This window comes from Hesperophylax consimilis, chromosome 8 (genome assembly GCF_061612785.1).
Source record: "Hesperophylax consimilis isolate HC1 chromosome 8, BYU_Hcon_1.0, whole genome shotgun sequence".
NCBI classification, from domain to species: Eukaryota; Metazoa; Arthropoda; class Insecta; order Trichoptera; family Limnephilidae; genus Hesperophylax; species Hesperophylax consimilis.
Genome location: NC_142843.1, coordinates 15,251,511 through 15,269,022, shown reverse-complemented (window position 1 = coordinate 15,269,022; position 17,512 = coordinate 15,251,511). Strand labels below are relative to the sequence as shown.

The following is a 17,512-nucleotide window of genomic DNA, read 5'->3' as shown; positions in this document are numbered from 1 at the left end:
AAAAGTATTAAATCAAGTTTTGGTGACTTTTTTTGTTTTTTTTTTTCAAAAAAAAATCTTCCGCGTGATGACGCTGGTCACTAAATCGAGTAACCGCCTAAAATGAGGGTCTCAACGTACAATTGCTATTGATTTTTTGTTGAGAAAAATGAATAAAAAATTTCACCGGTGACCAAAATTCGTTCAGTTTTTTTACTCCAAATAGTGTCAGGAATCTTAATCAAAACGAAGAAATTTTATAACCAATATTTCATTTTTACGATTTTTTAAATTTTTTATTTTTATCCAAACGTCAAACATTAAACAAGGAATATAATCGTTTTTATCAATTGAGTAGACGCACACAACAAAGGATCTCTTTAAAACTATTTACCTGTACATTTTTTAAAGCACGTTTTCGTAGTAAAATGAATGTGAAAAGTCAGTTTTTTTAACTTTTTAAAACGGGCTCAATTTGAAGACCCACCATAAATTTTGCATCAGTGTGACGTCATCTAAGAATCGAGTCGGATCGTTTAGTTGTGTTATCGTTCTTCTAAATTAATTTATTAATTGTACGAATATACCTTAATATACAATAAAACTAATACTTACATTAATAGGAATTAACATTTTTTGTTGTTATATGTTTTTAAATATTTGTATCATTTTATATTCCAAAAATGCAAAATAAAATTTTAAAAGGCGTAGTATATTGTTGTGGCAAAGGTGCTTAGAATATTTTTATTTATTATTTTAATTACTTTTATACAAAATTTTATTGTTTATATAAGTTCCTTACAAGGGTCTGTTCCCAACCATCTGGAGCAAGTGAGATTATGACAGCTCAAATTGGGTAGGTTGTGAGTCTGAACGTAGTGGGGAGAGGAAAGATACGGGTACAGAAGGTGGGGAAGTAGCTGACAATTCAGAACTGGTCACCAAAAACAGCCAAAGTTTCGTTTCTGAATTGTGGCTATTTACCAGCACTGTACCGAAAGTATCTTCCACTTATAATATAATAATGAAAATATACTATATATTAGTTTAATGAATAGATTGTGAAATTACACAAATTAATCAAATAAAATTTACCTGCGCACGCCGGGATTGGACCTCCGAATTCGAAGCTGATAATCGTAACCAGTCAACCACGGAAACAGACAAATAGTACATCCCAATTGTAACACAAACTACGAAATGCTAATAAAACAATTTGATTACAATGTAAAATAGTTAACAGCCTGGCTTTTTCAAAATGAAAGTGCACTCTGTTACAAGTGCAAGATCAATATTATAAATCAGTCAGGTGTTGTACTGTACCTACTGTTCTCTGTACACCGTATGCATTGGCACATTCCGTTGCATATTTAAATCCCAACAGATTGAAATACAATTGATTTCGTTGGAAGTCGCAAGGAATTTGTGTTTTCACTCATTTCCGACTGTGCAACAAATTGTACAAAGAGATTTTATGCTCTTTATTGGTACAGGAGTTTGTTGTTTGTTTGAAAGAACTGTTTGATGTAAATCTACGTGTTTAAAAAATATATAAATAGATGTAATTTGTAACTGGTGATGCGAAAAGTTATAAAGAAGTTACGTTAAATTTCAACACTAAGGTCGGTGTATTCATAGAATTTGAACGATTTCTCAAATTTAAAAGATAATTTTCTAGTTTTGTGAAAGTTTTATTCAAGTTCTGTTATTATTTCAGTTCTGTGAAGCAACTGGCCTAACTAACTAATAAAAGAACTTGAATAGGACTTTCGCAGAACTAGAAAATTATCATTGAAATTCGAAGAATTGTTAAAATTCTTCTAAACAAACCGTCCCATGGACAGATTGAATTTTAAAAATTGTTCAAATTTCAAAGCTAATTTTCAAGTTCTGTGAAAGTTCGATTCCAGTTTTGTTTTTATTTCAGTGAAGCAACTGGCTCGTAGTAAAATAATAGGAGGACTTAAATTTGGAGTTGAAATTCGATGAATCGTTCAAATTCTGAAAAAAACGCGTTCTTAGGACGGGTTGTTTCGGAGGATTTGAACAATTCATCAAATTTCAATGTTGATTTCCGGGTTCTGTGAAAGTCCTATTCAAGTTCTGTTATTATATCAGCATAGGGTAGTTGCTTGACAGAACTGAAATAAAAACAGAACTTGAAAAAATCTTTCACAGAACCTGAAAATTACCTTTGAAATTTGAAGAATTGTTCAAATTCTCCGAAACAACCCGTCCTTAGTGTCTTTTGTCTTCAGAACAAAACCATTATTAAAAACTAACATTTTTTTTATTCAGATTCAGGCATTTTTAAGTTAGTGGTATTATTATTATTTTTTTTTAAAATAACACGAGTAATTTTAATATCAAAAACAATATTGATTACGATTTGATGTCGTTATTTTAATTATGAGGGTTATTTTCCTATATTTTAAAGGAAGGTATAGAAAAAAATTGCCTGCGTGTACCTCTAATACTTATTTTTGTTATTTGTTTTTGGGGTATTATGCCGTGTTGCGCTAACTCCTTCTTTAGCCAACGTTTCGGACAACGTTGCAGTGTCCATCATCAGGGCAGATGTGTAATACTTCTAATACTGTTCGTATAGATCTCAGGCTTTTTTTATCCACGAAGTGAGTGCAAAAGTAATCACTTTTAGCTTACAGTCACTACATGAATAAATCAAATATTCTTGAATTAGGAAGCTAAGAACCTATTTGAGCAATGTGCGGGCATCAAGGCAATACTATATTATATTAAATTACCCAATTTATTAGAGTATGAAGAAATGATGTTGGATTCCAAGAATAAAACTAATTTCTTAAGGCGAAGCTTAGTTGTAAATCATTATTTTAATTAATCTTTATAACGAATTGATGTACATTATGAATACCAACAAATATGCTTTAGATAAATTGAAGGTTTTCCTATCGTTTGGCTTGAATAGAATACAAATAAATGACTCAATAAAAAATATAAATGTAAGCTACAAAACTAAAAATATTTTGTTCAATATAAATGTATGAACGCGTAAAGGAAACAACTTTAAAAAATACAGTATTATATCTAAAATTATCTGTGACAGTTTCACTTGATTAACTTTTTTGCTTTCTTATAAAGTTATTGACAAAATAAATAAAAACCAGTTTTGTGCTTGAAATCAAACGTTTCTAGAGTCCATTTTTTCAAGCAATTTGAATGCCTATTACCTACAATATAAGGTATACCAAGAATATATAAAGTTTTGTCTTGTAGCTTCCTCTAAAATCAAGAAAATGACTTGAATTTTTTGGTTATCAGTATACCGAAATCGCATTTTGTCTTCTCTAGTAGATTATGGTTTAACATGGATGTTTTAAAAGTGAAAAAGTGTTGATAAGTAGATAATACAGACATTCAAATAATGTGGGTAATATAGACCGGTCAGCGGCTGAGTTGGCATTGCGTCTGGTTTTCACACAGGCGTTATGAGTTCAAATCCTTCATCGCGACATAAGCAACATTTTCCGCTTACTGTGATGTTAGTTGAAAATTTTAAAATATTTTCAGGTTTGTCCGGGAATGTTTGTCTTTATTTAAAAACAGGTAAAAAATCTACTTTATATTTAATAATATAAAATATTTATTATTTTAAGATTCTCAAGTGATTAATGACCCGTTATTAAATAACTTTAGCAATTAATTCGTAATTTGGTAGACATTATATAATATCTTGAACAGTAACGGGAATTTTTTTTAAATGCAGATCGATTACCGGATGGTTTTTCTACGATTACCCAAGTTATAGAGTATATGATTTCAAAAAACATCTAGGATTTCGGTGTGATTTGAGATTTTCACGGCCAAAAGTATTATCGTGATTTGTTTTTGGGGTATTATGCCATGTTGCGCTACTTCCTTCTTTAGCCAACGTTTCAGACAGCATTGTAGTCTTCATCATCAGGGCAGATGTGTAATCTGATTTATATGTAAATGCAATGCAATGCTGTCCGAAGCGTTGGCTAAAGAAGGAGGTAGCGCAACACGGCAAAATACCCCAAAAACAAATCACTATAATCTTAGATTTCGTACAGAACTCTCATTTGCGGGAAGTTAACGAAATCTCTACGATGCGGATGGGTTTAAACACTAGTATCACAATGTAGCTTTTGACTAATGCTATTTCTTTTGACCTCTCTTTTTAAGTTCCAATTGTCCAGTTCCTAATTCCTAGTGAGCAATTTTGGTATTATTTCGATACGACATAATATCGCACTGGGAGCTGGTAAAACCCGAGTGGCCTTGCCACACATACAACCTCCTCAAGAGACTCATACACATTGTGACTGATCACGGATAAAAAATGGTCCATTGTATTGCAGATGAAATAATAACTGAGAATTCTAATTTAGAGTTTAGTTTAGTCAGCGGACTTAGATGTTATGTTTTGAGATGCTGAGTAATATCTGATGCGGACATCAATGATAATAGGCTGTTTTTTGGTCATTACTTTGGGGGCAGGGGCTCTAAAACTTTTTGGTAGAACAGGAGAAAATATTTTGATATACCGATAAGCACGGGTAAAGAACCTAGGGAGGTTCACTAGATTTATTTATTTATTAACGGACATCGTCCGAATCACTAAATAATAACAGGAATATAGTAAAATGAAAAATACAGGAGTAGACAAAGGTACATGAAAGCAAAGACATAAGGCAGATATAATATAAGAAAATAAAGTGACAAGTCGAATCAAGTCAAGACTACGCCGTGGGTCAGGACCCCAGGACACTTATAATATTCCATCACTTGTTTAGCGACTGGCAAAAATCATTCAGACTTATCCCAAAAAAGTTAAGGTTTTGACTTGAGTCTTACTAGTTTTCTAGTTTTTACTTGACAGTCTACACATTCTGGACAATGGTGAATAATAATGGCGTTTGAAAACAATGTTAATATGTCAATATAAAAAATATATTCAGGTTTTTATGTATACATATTTAAAATTATGGCAGAATATTATGTTGGTATCGTCCTAGCATCAAATTTTTTTTTATTTAGGCGTTTTTTTCGTTTGGATCTTACTTCTCTTTTTTGCCTGTCTTCTGTTTGTTTGCTAAACTACCTACCTTTGATCTTTGCCAATATATTGTCAATATTTTGCTTTCCACAATATATTAGACATTTTCGGCAATATCTCGGTACATATATGATTCGAGTGTTTTTTATGAAGCCTTGAAGTTTATACTGATATGCTTTGATTTTTTACTGTGAGGTCACAAACAGATTCATTAACTTCAAAAGATGATCTAAATGAGCACGAATTTTTCATAACGAAAAACTTATCGCGACCCACCAATCGGCTCTTTACCATTGAGGTTTATATATAGAGCTAACATTGGCGTTCGAAGTATGGACCACAAAAAAAATTGTCCGCTGTGAGATACCACCGGCTTCGGCCGGTTACAAGCGCTCGCCAAGCACAGGTCTCCGGCGATAATATCAAAATGCCGAAATGCGCGTTGAGATATCGTATAAGTAGTATTGGATAAGTAGGGAAAGCGATGGTATAACCATTCATCGGTAAATGGGGTTTTACCAGAATCGGCAGTCGCGTAATTTGGCAATTTAATTTTAAAAAAACTCACGGAGTATTTAAATTTGGCGCACCGGTAACCCAAGTTCTCCGGACCGTGGCGAGGCGGGCGGTCATCGGGGACTCGGTCGGAAGGATTCGGTATACATCGACAACTACCACACCCCCTCCCAACTACCCAATAATATAATAACTTCAACAATATTTTACACTAATTTAGCAAGTAATGTTACCTCTAATTCTACAATTCATTGCTCTCTACCCCCTAGTAGTAACTAGCGTCTCACAGATTATGAATCTCTAAAGTCGATTGAATCATAACATAAAAGTGGTACAAATAAGTAGCATGTTTATGTGTTACAACGATTTTCTCAATAGGATATCCTATTGAAAACATAATATACTTATTCTCACTTTAATTTAGATAGAATGTTTAATAAACATATTTACGAGTGTTGATTGATTCACTAGCGATTGACACTGCATAAACAAGTTAACGCAACATCAAGAGACTAGTTTCTTTCTCGATATATTATGTTCTTTGAAGATTCTATTAAAAATCGTGAGTAATTAGATATGGATATTAATTCTTTAAAAAATAAAAGTTTATCAATTGCCTACACCAGAGATTTATATTTTTGGAATAATTTTGTTTTGAAAGTAAATTATATAGGTCTGTAATTATTTTATATAATAATAGTTTTTAAAAGCAAAATAATAAAGAAATACCACATGAGTAGGAATAAAAGTACCTGCATGCTAAAAAAATATAATAATTGTTAGCACATTTTTTGGTTCAGAATTTTTTGGAACACCTATTGAAGTTGGTGCATATTTTGTGTCTATGAAGTATACACTATCGATGCCAAAGATTAACCGTGTCAATCTGTATGACAGTTTATTGTACAATAAATTAATAATAATTATTCAAATTTGGACATATTCGAGGTTCGGGACTTTGAAGAGATAATCCGATATAAGTATGTTGTGGGTGTTTCGTGTGCCGGTAGACAGCAAATTTTTTTCTTACTTCTGCTGAAATTGATTTTCAAACATCGAAATTATTTGTTTACCAATGTATCGATTTGTCTGTGACCTAGGAGTCGAAAGGTCTCATGTATATTTTGTCGACGTCGGTTTTCTTTCATATCGGTATGTAGTACAGTTCACACTTTCTAAGGATTTTCTATTCAGTGACATGAAGCCGGATATTATTTCATCACAATAATAATATTAGTATACAGAATTAATAAATGGCGTTACAATACATCTAGACTTGTTATTAGTGACTAACAAAATTAAGAAAAAAATTGGAAAGTCTGAAAAATTATCTTTGAAGTAAATTCAAACTTAAAACATTGTTCATATTTAACAAAGAGGAAATTAAAAAAAAAGTATGAATGAAATAAACGGTAGGACCGGGCCACGTTTTCGTATTCAAAAGTTACGCTGAATACTAACTCGAAGCCGACTATATTGTAGGCCTGGGCCCGTGACGGATTTTGAGGTGTCAATAGTAAATCGCGGCGATTGTTGATAGTCGTTGTTACTTCGGAATATTGAATATTTTGCCTGTTATAAATTAACATAGAAGTGATTAGACTATTTGAAACAGTTAAGTTTATTTAACGACAGCAGTAACTTCGCAATTTGGCAATTGCGCACCCAGACCTGTACTCTAGTTGGCCTTGCATTTTCTCTATGAAGTATAAAATTTTCGGGCGGGAAACAATTGCATTGTTTATAATAAACTAAAATAATAAGTAATTCGCCTTTTTTACAAATGTTATTCCTTGTTATTACTAGCGTTTGTCGAGTAATTAAAACATTTTTTTCATTTAACACGAATTCATTGAAATTTTGGCGCATTTTTAAGCCAATTTACTTTGAGGTAGCACGCAACCTCACGCGACGATTGACAGTTTAGTACTAAAACTAAACAATAGAAAGCACTACAATTGACTCACTTTAGCTTGACACTTAGAGATGTCTACAGCAGTATACATGGTGTAGCGTCATTGGAGATAATATTTAAAATGACCAAGAGGGAAACGGAACATAGCGGGGGTTCTCTTATTTACAGTCATATCTACTTTGTCTCGCAAACAACAAAAAACAAGTCTCCATTATAAATACACACTGCTTCAGAATATTAAAAACGTTAATTACTATTTGAAATCGATTATAATTATCCCTGAATGAATTATTTCGACGAGTCATGAAGGAACGGCCTTGGTTGAAATAATAGCAGTATTGAATATTTTCCCTTTTCACCGTAGAGCCCCATACAAATGTATGTACTGTTGGTGATGAATGGTGTTCATAATAATTATGTATGCTTGGTTTTGAATGTTTGTTGGTTTCATCGAACCCAGCAATCACCATTCTGAGGCAATCGCTTGCGTCAATAAGTCAACCACCTGTGAATAAAAAATAATCTCTTTATATAGTGGTGACTAGTTTGCTGTGACAAGCATTATTTAATAGATGCCAACAGAAACGAGAACAAAAAATGTTCAGACAATACAAAGAAGAATTAAATCTATGGAAATCTTTAGACAACCAATCAACAGTTTTAAGAAGAGAAAAATTTAAAAAATAATTCGCATAAAGTCCGCCTCTATATATTTTGGTTCCATGATAAAACACAACTGATGAAACAGAACATTGTTCCGTTGTTAATCCGGTAACCAAGAAGCAGACATTTGTTTTTTGAAGGGCGTGCTCTGGCTTCATGAAATGTGCACAGATTTCGGCGTCTTAAATTTTTACGCCAACGAAACTATTTTGCGTTTAATACATTGTATTCCTCGTGAGCATTAGAACTCAAATGTCCATTATATAAGATTAAAAATAAGACAAGAAGCAATGTTTTACGTTGCAGATTTTTCAGAAATTTTACTGAAAATTGAAACTCAGGCGAAACCGGATAAAAACCATTGGTGGGAATTGTGTAAACTTTCTTTTGTTCATTTTGCAGAACTCCATTAATAATATAAAAAATATTTTTCTTACTGATATTTTCCTGTAGTTATTTTACCATTGTACCGTCATTGTCAAACAATGAATGTCCAAATTTTATCACGTAGGTAATGGAATATTATTATGGTAGTTTTAGAAAAGATATGCACTAGATATAAAATGTTCATAGCTAAATTATATACAGTTAAACCTTTATAAAAACATCAACACGAAGAGGGCTTCATGCATTCAACTAAATATAGTATATTTCCAAAAGCCATATTTCCATATCCAGCTGTGCGACATGCATATACAAAAATAATCTATGACAGTTATGTTGTATCATATCCAGAATAGTTTCAAAGAATCCGTTTGCAGATCTCCATTAAAATTTTAGGAAAATTAAATAATATACTTAATCTATGAGGACCATAATATATTTCGATAAATCTACATCTTTGAAACGATGGACAAAGTTAAAATAAAAGGTCCAGTATTTCGGAGAGCAGATTGCGATGTCACAAGAGTGATAATTAAATATTTTCTTCGTAAAATTTGTCATCTAGAATTCGACAAAGCAGAATGCCATTTAGTAACTTCGAACGATCTTTTTGGCACGTAGCAATCAAATTCGTTCAGATCTCTGTACTTTTTAATCAAATATCGCTAATTTGACCTCGTGCGGTTTTCTTTGACTCTAAATCTCAACATGAATGGAAAAGAATAAAAATAGACAATTATTGGCTATTTCATTTGCGTCTTTGTTTTTAGTTACTCCCTTTTATCCCAGGGATACTTCAAATCCGTCACAGGAATTATAACACAAATTGTTTAGAGATGTGTCGAACGTTTCCAAAATATTTTGGGTTTGGTTAAAAATAGAATGGAAGGCGCCGGTTAATGGAATCAGTGTTTTCCTAATTATTTAAATCAAACTTTTCACAAGCATGGAGTAAAAGAATTGCGTACCTACTTGTAATATTTTATCCTAATAACACTGTATTTTGCATAAACATTAAAATTTAAGAATAAGCAAAGTGGCATACCAGAAAAAATACAAGAAATATAAGATAATACCAAAAATATAAGAAAAAAAATACCAGAAATTGAATGCACACATTTATTAAAGTAAATCCAAAATCCAACTGTTCGTCCCTGTATACGTTGAAAAACGATTGTCTGATAAATTCACCTACTCGTAATTCACAATAAATGCATATGTGATCAATCTACCATATTAATTAATACTTTGTTTTTCGCTAAACAATAAAACTATCTTGTTTTTGAAATTTCTCGCCAATATAAACTCTTTTTTTTTTTTTTTTTTTTTTTTTTTTTTTTTTTTTTTTTTTTTTTTTTTTTTTTTTTTTTTTTTATATATTCAATAATATTATTATTGGGTTTATAAAAACAGTTTATTTTTAAACAAGTTCTGCTGTGTAATTATTATTACGCGTGACAGCTGTTTCGCCCTCTGAAGGCATTATCAAACTGTGGGTAGCCCACTTACAGACGATACATTTATATTATTTCTAGGTAGGTATTTTAATTTCAATTACTGATTTCTTAATTGATTTTTGAGTAAAATATTAGAAATTATTAATGGTTATTACCCCAGCAAAGTTTCCCCAATTAGTGTAATGTTTAAATTTGACTGAATGTCTTAATGTTAGTTATTCCCAAACGATGACTCATAGGGTTATTTTAATAGCATAATTAAGTACTTCATAGTGTACTCATATTTGCCCTAGGTTTGAAGATATCTAGTAGGGGTGAACGAATTATATTTGTTTGTTCATTAATTAGAATAGCTTTCGGATTATTAGAGTTTTTGTTAATTTCTAACTGTTCTAAAAGATTCAGTTTACGGCCTTTATTTTGAACGTGTAACGGAGTTGGTTTATTATTATCATTAAGTGAGTGATTTTCATCTAGGAGATGTTTGGCAAATTGAGATTGCATTTTATTATTATTTTTAAAAGATCTAATATGTTCTTTGAACCTAGTGTTAAAGGACCGGCCCGTTTGTCCAACATAAACAGCGTTGCATTCGTCACACTGGAGTTTATAAATGCCACTATTTTGTAATTTGAGTACCTTACTTTTTGAGTTTTTAAGAGATGATCCTAAGTTATTATTTGTGCGGAAGGCAATATCTAAGCCAGACTTTTTGAGGACTTTGGCAATTTTATTAGATGTCTGTCCGATGAATTCTAAACACCCGAATTTATTATTCGTCTTATTATTAGTCGCTGGGTAAATTAATTTAAGGTTATTTTTGTGTTTGTTATTATTAATTATTTTTTCAATGTCTCTACCCTTGAAGCCATTATTTTTAGCAATAGTTAGGATTGTATTTTTTTCCTTCTCGTATGCTTTCTTGTCGAGTGGGATGTTATTAAGCCTATGTACCATTGAGTGGTAGGCAGATAATTTATGTGACCATGGGTGTAAAGATTTATAATTAATGGTCGTATCTGTAAACGTAGGCTTACGGAAAATTTCAAACGTATGTTTATTATTTTCTCTACCGATTGTTAGGTCTAAAAAATTGATTTTATTATTACACTCTCTTTCAACCGTAAAGCAGATTTTACGGTTGATGGAGTTAGCAAATGTGACAAAAAGATCTAATTGTCTGTTGGTACCTTTCCAACAGACCAAAATGTCGTCAACATAACGAACATAGTAAATGATGTGTTTGTTAAAGATTGAATTTAAAATTTGTTTTTCAATGTAATCCATAAATATTTCTGCAAGAAGTGGACTGAGGGGCGATCCCATTGGTAATCCGTCGTTTTGTTGATAGAATTTATCGTTAAACTCAAAGTAGTTAGTTTCCACACAAATTTTAAATAGATCGAATAATTCTTTTTTAGTAACTGGGTTTATATTAGATTCGTCTAAAATATCTTCAATGATTTTAAGGCATTCTTGAATAGGGATATTGCTAAAGAGACTGACCACGTCTAAAGATATGAACTGGCAATTGTGCGGTAGATTTATGTTTTTTATTTTGTTTACAAGTTCGAGAGAATTTTTAACGCTATGTTTTGGGTAGAATTTAGTATGTTGTTTGAAAAGAAAGTTAAGTTTTTTGGCGAGTATTGTCGTTGGGGCGTTTATAAAAGATAATAAGTTTATAATAATAATATTATTGAATATATAAAAAATAAAAATTAAAATGGAGTTCTACAAATTAAACTTAATAACAATAAATAAATAAATATAAACTCTGTCTATTTGTTCTTATCTACAAAAAATATTCTTTTATTATTACTTCAATAGTTTTCAAACGATCAAATGAGCCGAACAGTTTGATTCTAAAATACGGCGGAGTACCGATTATTTTGTATGATTCGTTCCGTAAATTACATTTGACCATAATAAGCGATTGACTCATGAATACATTAACCGGTGCCAGTAAATATATTGAAAACAAATTATTTATTACCTGAACTTGCGGTTTTCGTAAATATTTTTTATCATTTATTTATTGCAGCCCGCGGAAAATGATAAAGAATATAAGTTACTATTTTCAGATTTCCAATAATATTTTACGTAAAATTCGAAGATAAATTCCGATTTATCTATCTTTAGACGGATCTGCAAAGTTTCCCCCTGGGCGAGATAAGGTGACCTAAGGCGAGTTTATGAATGCCCGAAAATTCGAATTTTTTTCGAAGATTTTACAGTATTTTTCTCTTGCAAAATAATTTATAAAAATCCATCAAACACTGTTATACAATAAATATTAGTAAAAATAGAATAAAACCATCGATTCGAAAGTTCTGAATTTATTATATAAAATCATTCAACAGTTTGAATTTCCGGAGCGAACAGGACTGTATTATCACTAATAATTAAAAAAAAAACTATGTATCATAAGAAATACCCATAGCTTCTTGAAGCTGGATATTGCGTCACCATTTCGTGAATGTTGTGAGGATAAAGAAATTCTGGATGTGGAAGTGATAAGGAAAAAGGAAGAAGGAGGTAGGAAATTACTTCGCTCTCATTCACTAAACTTAGATGAAGTCAATGCTTCAATTCTTAATGGCTGTCTTTCACCGGTGCGATTATTTTTTTTTACATTAAATCCACACAGGATGCCTAAGAATTTTTTTCTCCAATGGCCTATGACATCTATGGTGATGCTGTGTGGAGGGAAAGGAAGAAGAAACAGTTCTGGGATGGAAACAATTATAAAGGGTAGGTAGAGTATGGGGGTCACTGTGTCCAGGATTAACGGACGTATGGATCCATCACTGGCACTGCGGTGCAAAATGATGGGTCGAGAGAGAGTCCGGCTGGAGAGGTCAAAAGATCTCCCTTATCCAGTCTCCCGTTCCGACCCGCCACACAGTAGGTGGGCAAATGCATCCGCTGCCAAACCTAGAAAAACCTCTCCCCATGATCCCATTTAGAGAAACTCCACACCAATTAGGGAGCGTTGGGACGTTAAAGGATATGATAAAAGACAGGAATATTATGGGTAGGACGCTCGACTAGCAGAATAAAAATATTTTAAAATAAAATAAAAATAAAGTTTTAAATAAGAATCGTGGTGACTCACAAGGGCATTAATATATGCTCTTATATAATATGTATGGCGATTCCGAAATCCCGATATAAATATATGTATACGCACTTGAAAGGATTTTAAACAAGTGACCACGCGCACAAATCCAAAACTCTACCATAAAGCACGCGAAAAAGCTCGTTAAAATACTTGATTGAACAGGACGCTGATTTGTTTAAATGAATAGATTTCCCCTTTGACAAATTCGTGCGGTTTTAACGCATTTAAAACAAATCCGTCTCCCCTTTCCATCACATGTACCTTGATGTTATCCTCTTTCAAACAAATGTAGGTCTGTGCATAAAAATTGCAAGATTCTCCGAACGAAAATACTATTCAGAAAAAAATTGACCGCTAGTGTATTCAGTTGGGAATATTGTGGATTTCCCACAAAAGTAAAAAAAAAAACTTCAATCATGTACACATTGTACATGTACACCCGCACGTTTCACTTATTGCAATGCCATTGTTTAATATTATATATCAATTAATTAAACCGTTAAGTGTTTCTCTTACTATAATGCTTACCTGTTTCCGCACCGGGGTTAAGCGTCACAGTCGCGGCTACATTTATAAATAGGAGACTGGAGGATTTCTCATTATTTGGCATTGCTCAATCGTTCAATGAAGTTCGGTGCGGTACGCCGGTACAGATTACCAATCGTGTGTCGATAGTAAAATAACTAACTACTTTCGATCGATTGTGATTATTTGATTAATCTATCAGGGTTTTTCATTGTAATAAAAGTGCTAGGAACAAAAGTGTATCAACAACGTGAATGTCATTCCAAGTCCTTCAATCCATGTACCTACAACTGTAATATTATATTTAGTGTTAGCATTGTAACTGGTTTAATTCATTTTTAATCACTGATATAAACAGTGGTTTGCGTGCGGTTAGTTGAGTCAAAATTTAATTTCCCAAGCTAGTTGTGTTATTTATTTTTACTGTGCCATTATTATTTGTTTTGATTGCGTAACTGGAAGTGTAATTGAATCGTTTGTCGGGTTCAAATTAATTTTTGTAACTGTTCGGTTCTTGGATAGATATCGGGCAGGGTTGAGAACGAACCCGTGGACTTGTTGAGTACCTTTTGCAAGTGGTGTTCCCGCACGTACGGGAATAGGTTCCCGATGATGTCCCAACACCTGAGTAGCGTGTTCGAGCAGATCGGAAACTTCACCAAGAACAATCTGACATGCGGCAACAGTTCTAAGGCGGCCGGCAAGCCCGGGGAGGGCTGCAAGCCCAACCAGCCCGGCCAGACCAGTAACCACGTGGAAGGGAACCACGTGACGCCGATGGCCACTGGCCACGCGGCGCCCGTCTCGCCCGCCCACGTGGCCCTCGCCCCCCACAACCACTGCACGCCCACGCACTCGCAGCGCCACCCCTCGCAGCACCACATCGCACCGCTGAAGAGGCCCATGAAACTGAGGAATGTCTCCTCAAAGGCAGAGAACTATGATTCTCTCTACTTCAACTCGAACATGGTGAGTTTCATTTTATTATATATATTTTGAAAGCAGAAAACAAACTAAGCACAGTACTTTTTAAAGGTTTTGGAAGAGCGCTTCGAAATTTATACCAAATCTTTACGTTGTTATCTAATTATAGACTCCTCGGTATCTAGAACTTTCTGAACACGACTGCAGATCGATACCGTAATAACAACAGTTCAGGTTGAATAAATTACTAATTTTTAGTCGTTGTGAACTGTTTTTTGTTCACTAGCTATCTACAGACATGCTTGGAAGCAATGAGAAGTTACCGACATTATTGATAAATCCTTTATCTATCGACCGTGCTAGATACCCTGGTAACTTTCTTACTGACGAAATAATTTGAACAATGAAAATGAAAATAAATTTTGCGGTAAAAAAGTATTGATTACTTTAGTCTAATTATGAAAATTCAAGATATAACAGCTTCAACGAACTTGAAAAAGAAGCAATTAGGCATTCATTTGAGTGATGTCCAAGGTTGATCCATTAGGATGAGATGTTTATTATTTCTAAGGTCAAACAAACCCGGCTTTTTACTGATCCTTTATGTTATATTATGTTTATAATGATAGGTGGTATGTAAGCAAATTGATTTATAATAGATATGATTTGATTTATAATAACTTGAAGACATCACGTCCAGTACTTGCAACTATCCTATCTTGATTGGAATAAGGGTTAGGTATCTCTCTGGTAAGCCACTTATGAAGCCCTCGAAAATGACTCAAATGAAAAGCTATGTTAGCTTTATTATCGGCTCTCCACACTGGCAACCAAACTTTTATTTTAAAGTATTAAACTAAAAGATTCAGTCAACGATCTAAGTTAAATATAAATATTAAAAATAATTATCAGCGACTTTTTTACCTCACAATAATAAAATTACATTTTTCCAATGGTTTACAAGTTTTAATTTATACATTATGGCTTTTCGACCACCTTCACGACACCCGACTTTCAAGGAATAATCCAATAGTACCAATAAAAACCACGACGTCCCTTGGGCAACGGCAATTCTCGTACTTAGGACCTAAATTATTTAATATCATTCCTAATGCTTGGAAAACGAAAAGTACAAATGTTTTGCGCAAATTGGTCAACGACTGGCTCTTTGATTTAGGGAGGGTAAAAAGTGAAGATATGTTGATCAATAGATAATCTCATTATAAAAAATATATATGTAAATTATTGTCAAAACACTGATACATAATGTTTTAAAGTCCATACAATACAAAAACACATATTTATCACCTCTGAACACAATTGTCAATTCTGTATTGGATCCTTGTACTGTTGTACCGTCCAACATAAAAATTGCCTTTGATCTCCTAAACACGCTCATTATAGAACACAAATATGATAATCACATAACATATATATATATATACCTATATATATATTAACATAAATATCGGAATCTCAAATGATCTCCCAGGTAAGTATGGTCCTGTGTATTATCTCCCTGTGCAAAATATAAATAAATAACAATACATGTATATTCTACATGTAAAGTAAGTTAGATAATATAATATATAATAATATTAGCGAAATAAAATGATACAAATTTCTCATATAAATTTTAGGAGGGAATAAATGAACATATCATATCAACGAAACCGAATTTATTTTCAAGCCTAGCCTTTGGACTGATTAACGAATGAAATAGTTTAAATAGAATAATAAACAAAGAACAACTCTGGAAGTCTGTGTATCGATTTCGTTCTCGCAACATTATTAACTTTGTAGACGGTACCTACCAGCGACCTGACAGCGAACAGCACAAAATAATTATTAATTTAATTTCCTGATTATGGCAACATTCTGTGTTCAACACAACGGTCCGCCAGTGAGCCGACCGAATTATTCTTGATTTCCCGCTGGACCCGACTGGTTGTGCTTTTAGATTACCGTCTACATTCTAGAATCGTCCATGTAAATTTTATTGTCGCGTATAACAATGTGTTCAAATAAACTCAGTGAATTTCAATATTCTTTTATTAAAAACAACCTTCTGATATTGAGAGTCCTTTAGGATCTGTTTTAACCCAAAACACATAAGTAAGTAAAATCCTAAACTTTGTTAAGTCAGGTGCATCCATTATCTGCCTACTTAAGGCCGGCCGGTTAAGGCGTGTTAAGCGAATATACCTGAATTAGAAAGTTACACGTGGTAGTTGTATTTTCTATCGCTAACATCGGTTCCGTCAACAGCAGCCGTGCACAAAAATATGCGGCGGGCGGCCCTGGTGTGTTGGACAGACCTACGGTTGAATTTGCCCTGGCAAATCTCTAAATTTAAGTGGGAATCTTAACGAAATAAGTGATGAAGTCATGTAAAAACAATATTCGCGCGACCCGACGTAATGGACGTACCTACGGTCGACTTTGCCCCAGCAGCCCTAAAAAATTGATCTTTCCGTGGGTCTTATTTTAATTATTTCTGATAAAAGTATTACTAAAATCTAAGAATACATCATTTAGAAGAAATAAAATCTGGTGCTCATCGCTAATTTTAGAGTAAAATAACGTGTTTTAAAATTTTATTGTTTTTATTAATCTCATATATAAATAACTAACATCCGTAGAGATCGTTACGAATTCGTCAGAATCAATAAAAATGTTAACTTCGAGCGAACCCCGTTATTAGAGTCTAGTGTCGCCATCGCTTACTCGCTTGTTTAGAGCGGCTCGGTGAAACATAAGGGGAAACTGTTGAGAAATCAAAATATGGCCTGAGTGCCAACAGAATCTGGGCTGACTGTCTAACTGTAATATTAATCCATTTCGCTATTTATTATACAGGGTTTTCCAATAAGAAGTGTTATTTTGAATAGCCCGCTTTTTCGGTAGATGTTACTTTTGAAGCTGTCATTTTTTGACATTTGACAAGTAGAAACTACGTCATTAAT

The 17,512-nt window shown here is 33.1% G+C and overlaps 1 protein-coding gene across 1 annotated transcript in view; it reads left to right on the top strand.

Moving 5' to 3' along the window:
- Positions 1 to 14,130: 14,130 nt before the first annotated feature.
- Nos (Nitric oxide synthase) overlaps positions 14,131 to 17,512 on the top strand; it is a 314,945-nt gene continuing 311,563 nt past the window's right edge. The window contains exon 1 of the mRNA XM_089634919.1: positions 14,131 to 14,591. Within this exon, the coding sequence (XP_089491045.1) occupies positions 14,232 to 14,591 (360 nt within the window). The 5' untranslated portion in view covers positions 14,131 to 14,231. The remainder of the gene's footprint in view (positions 14,592 to 17,512) is intronic.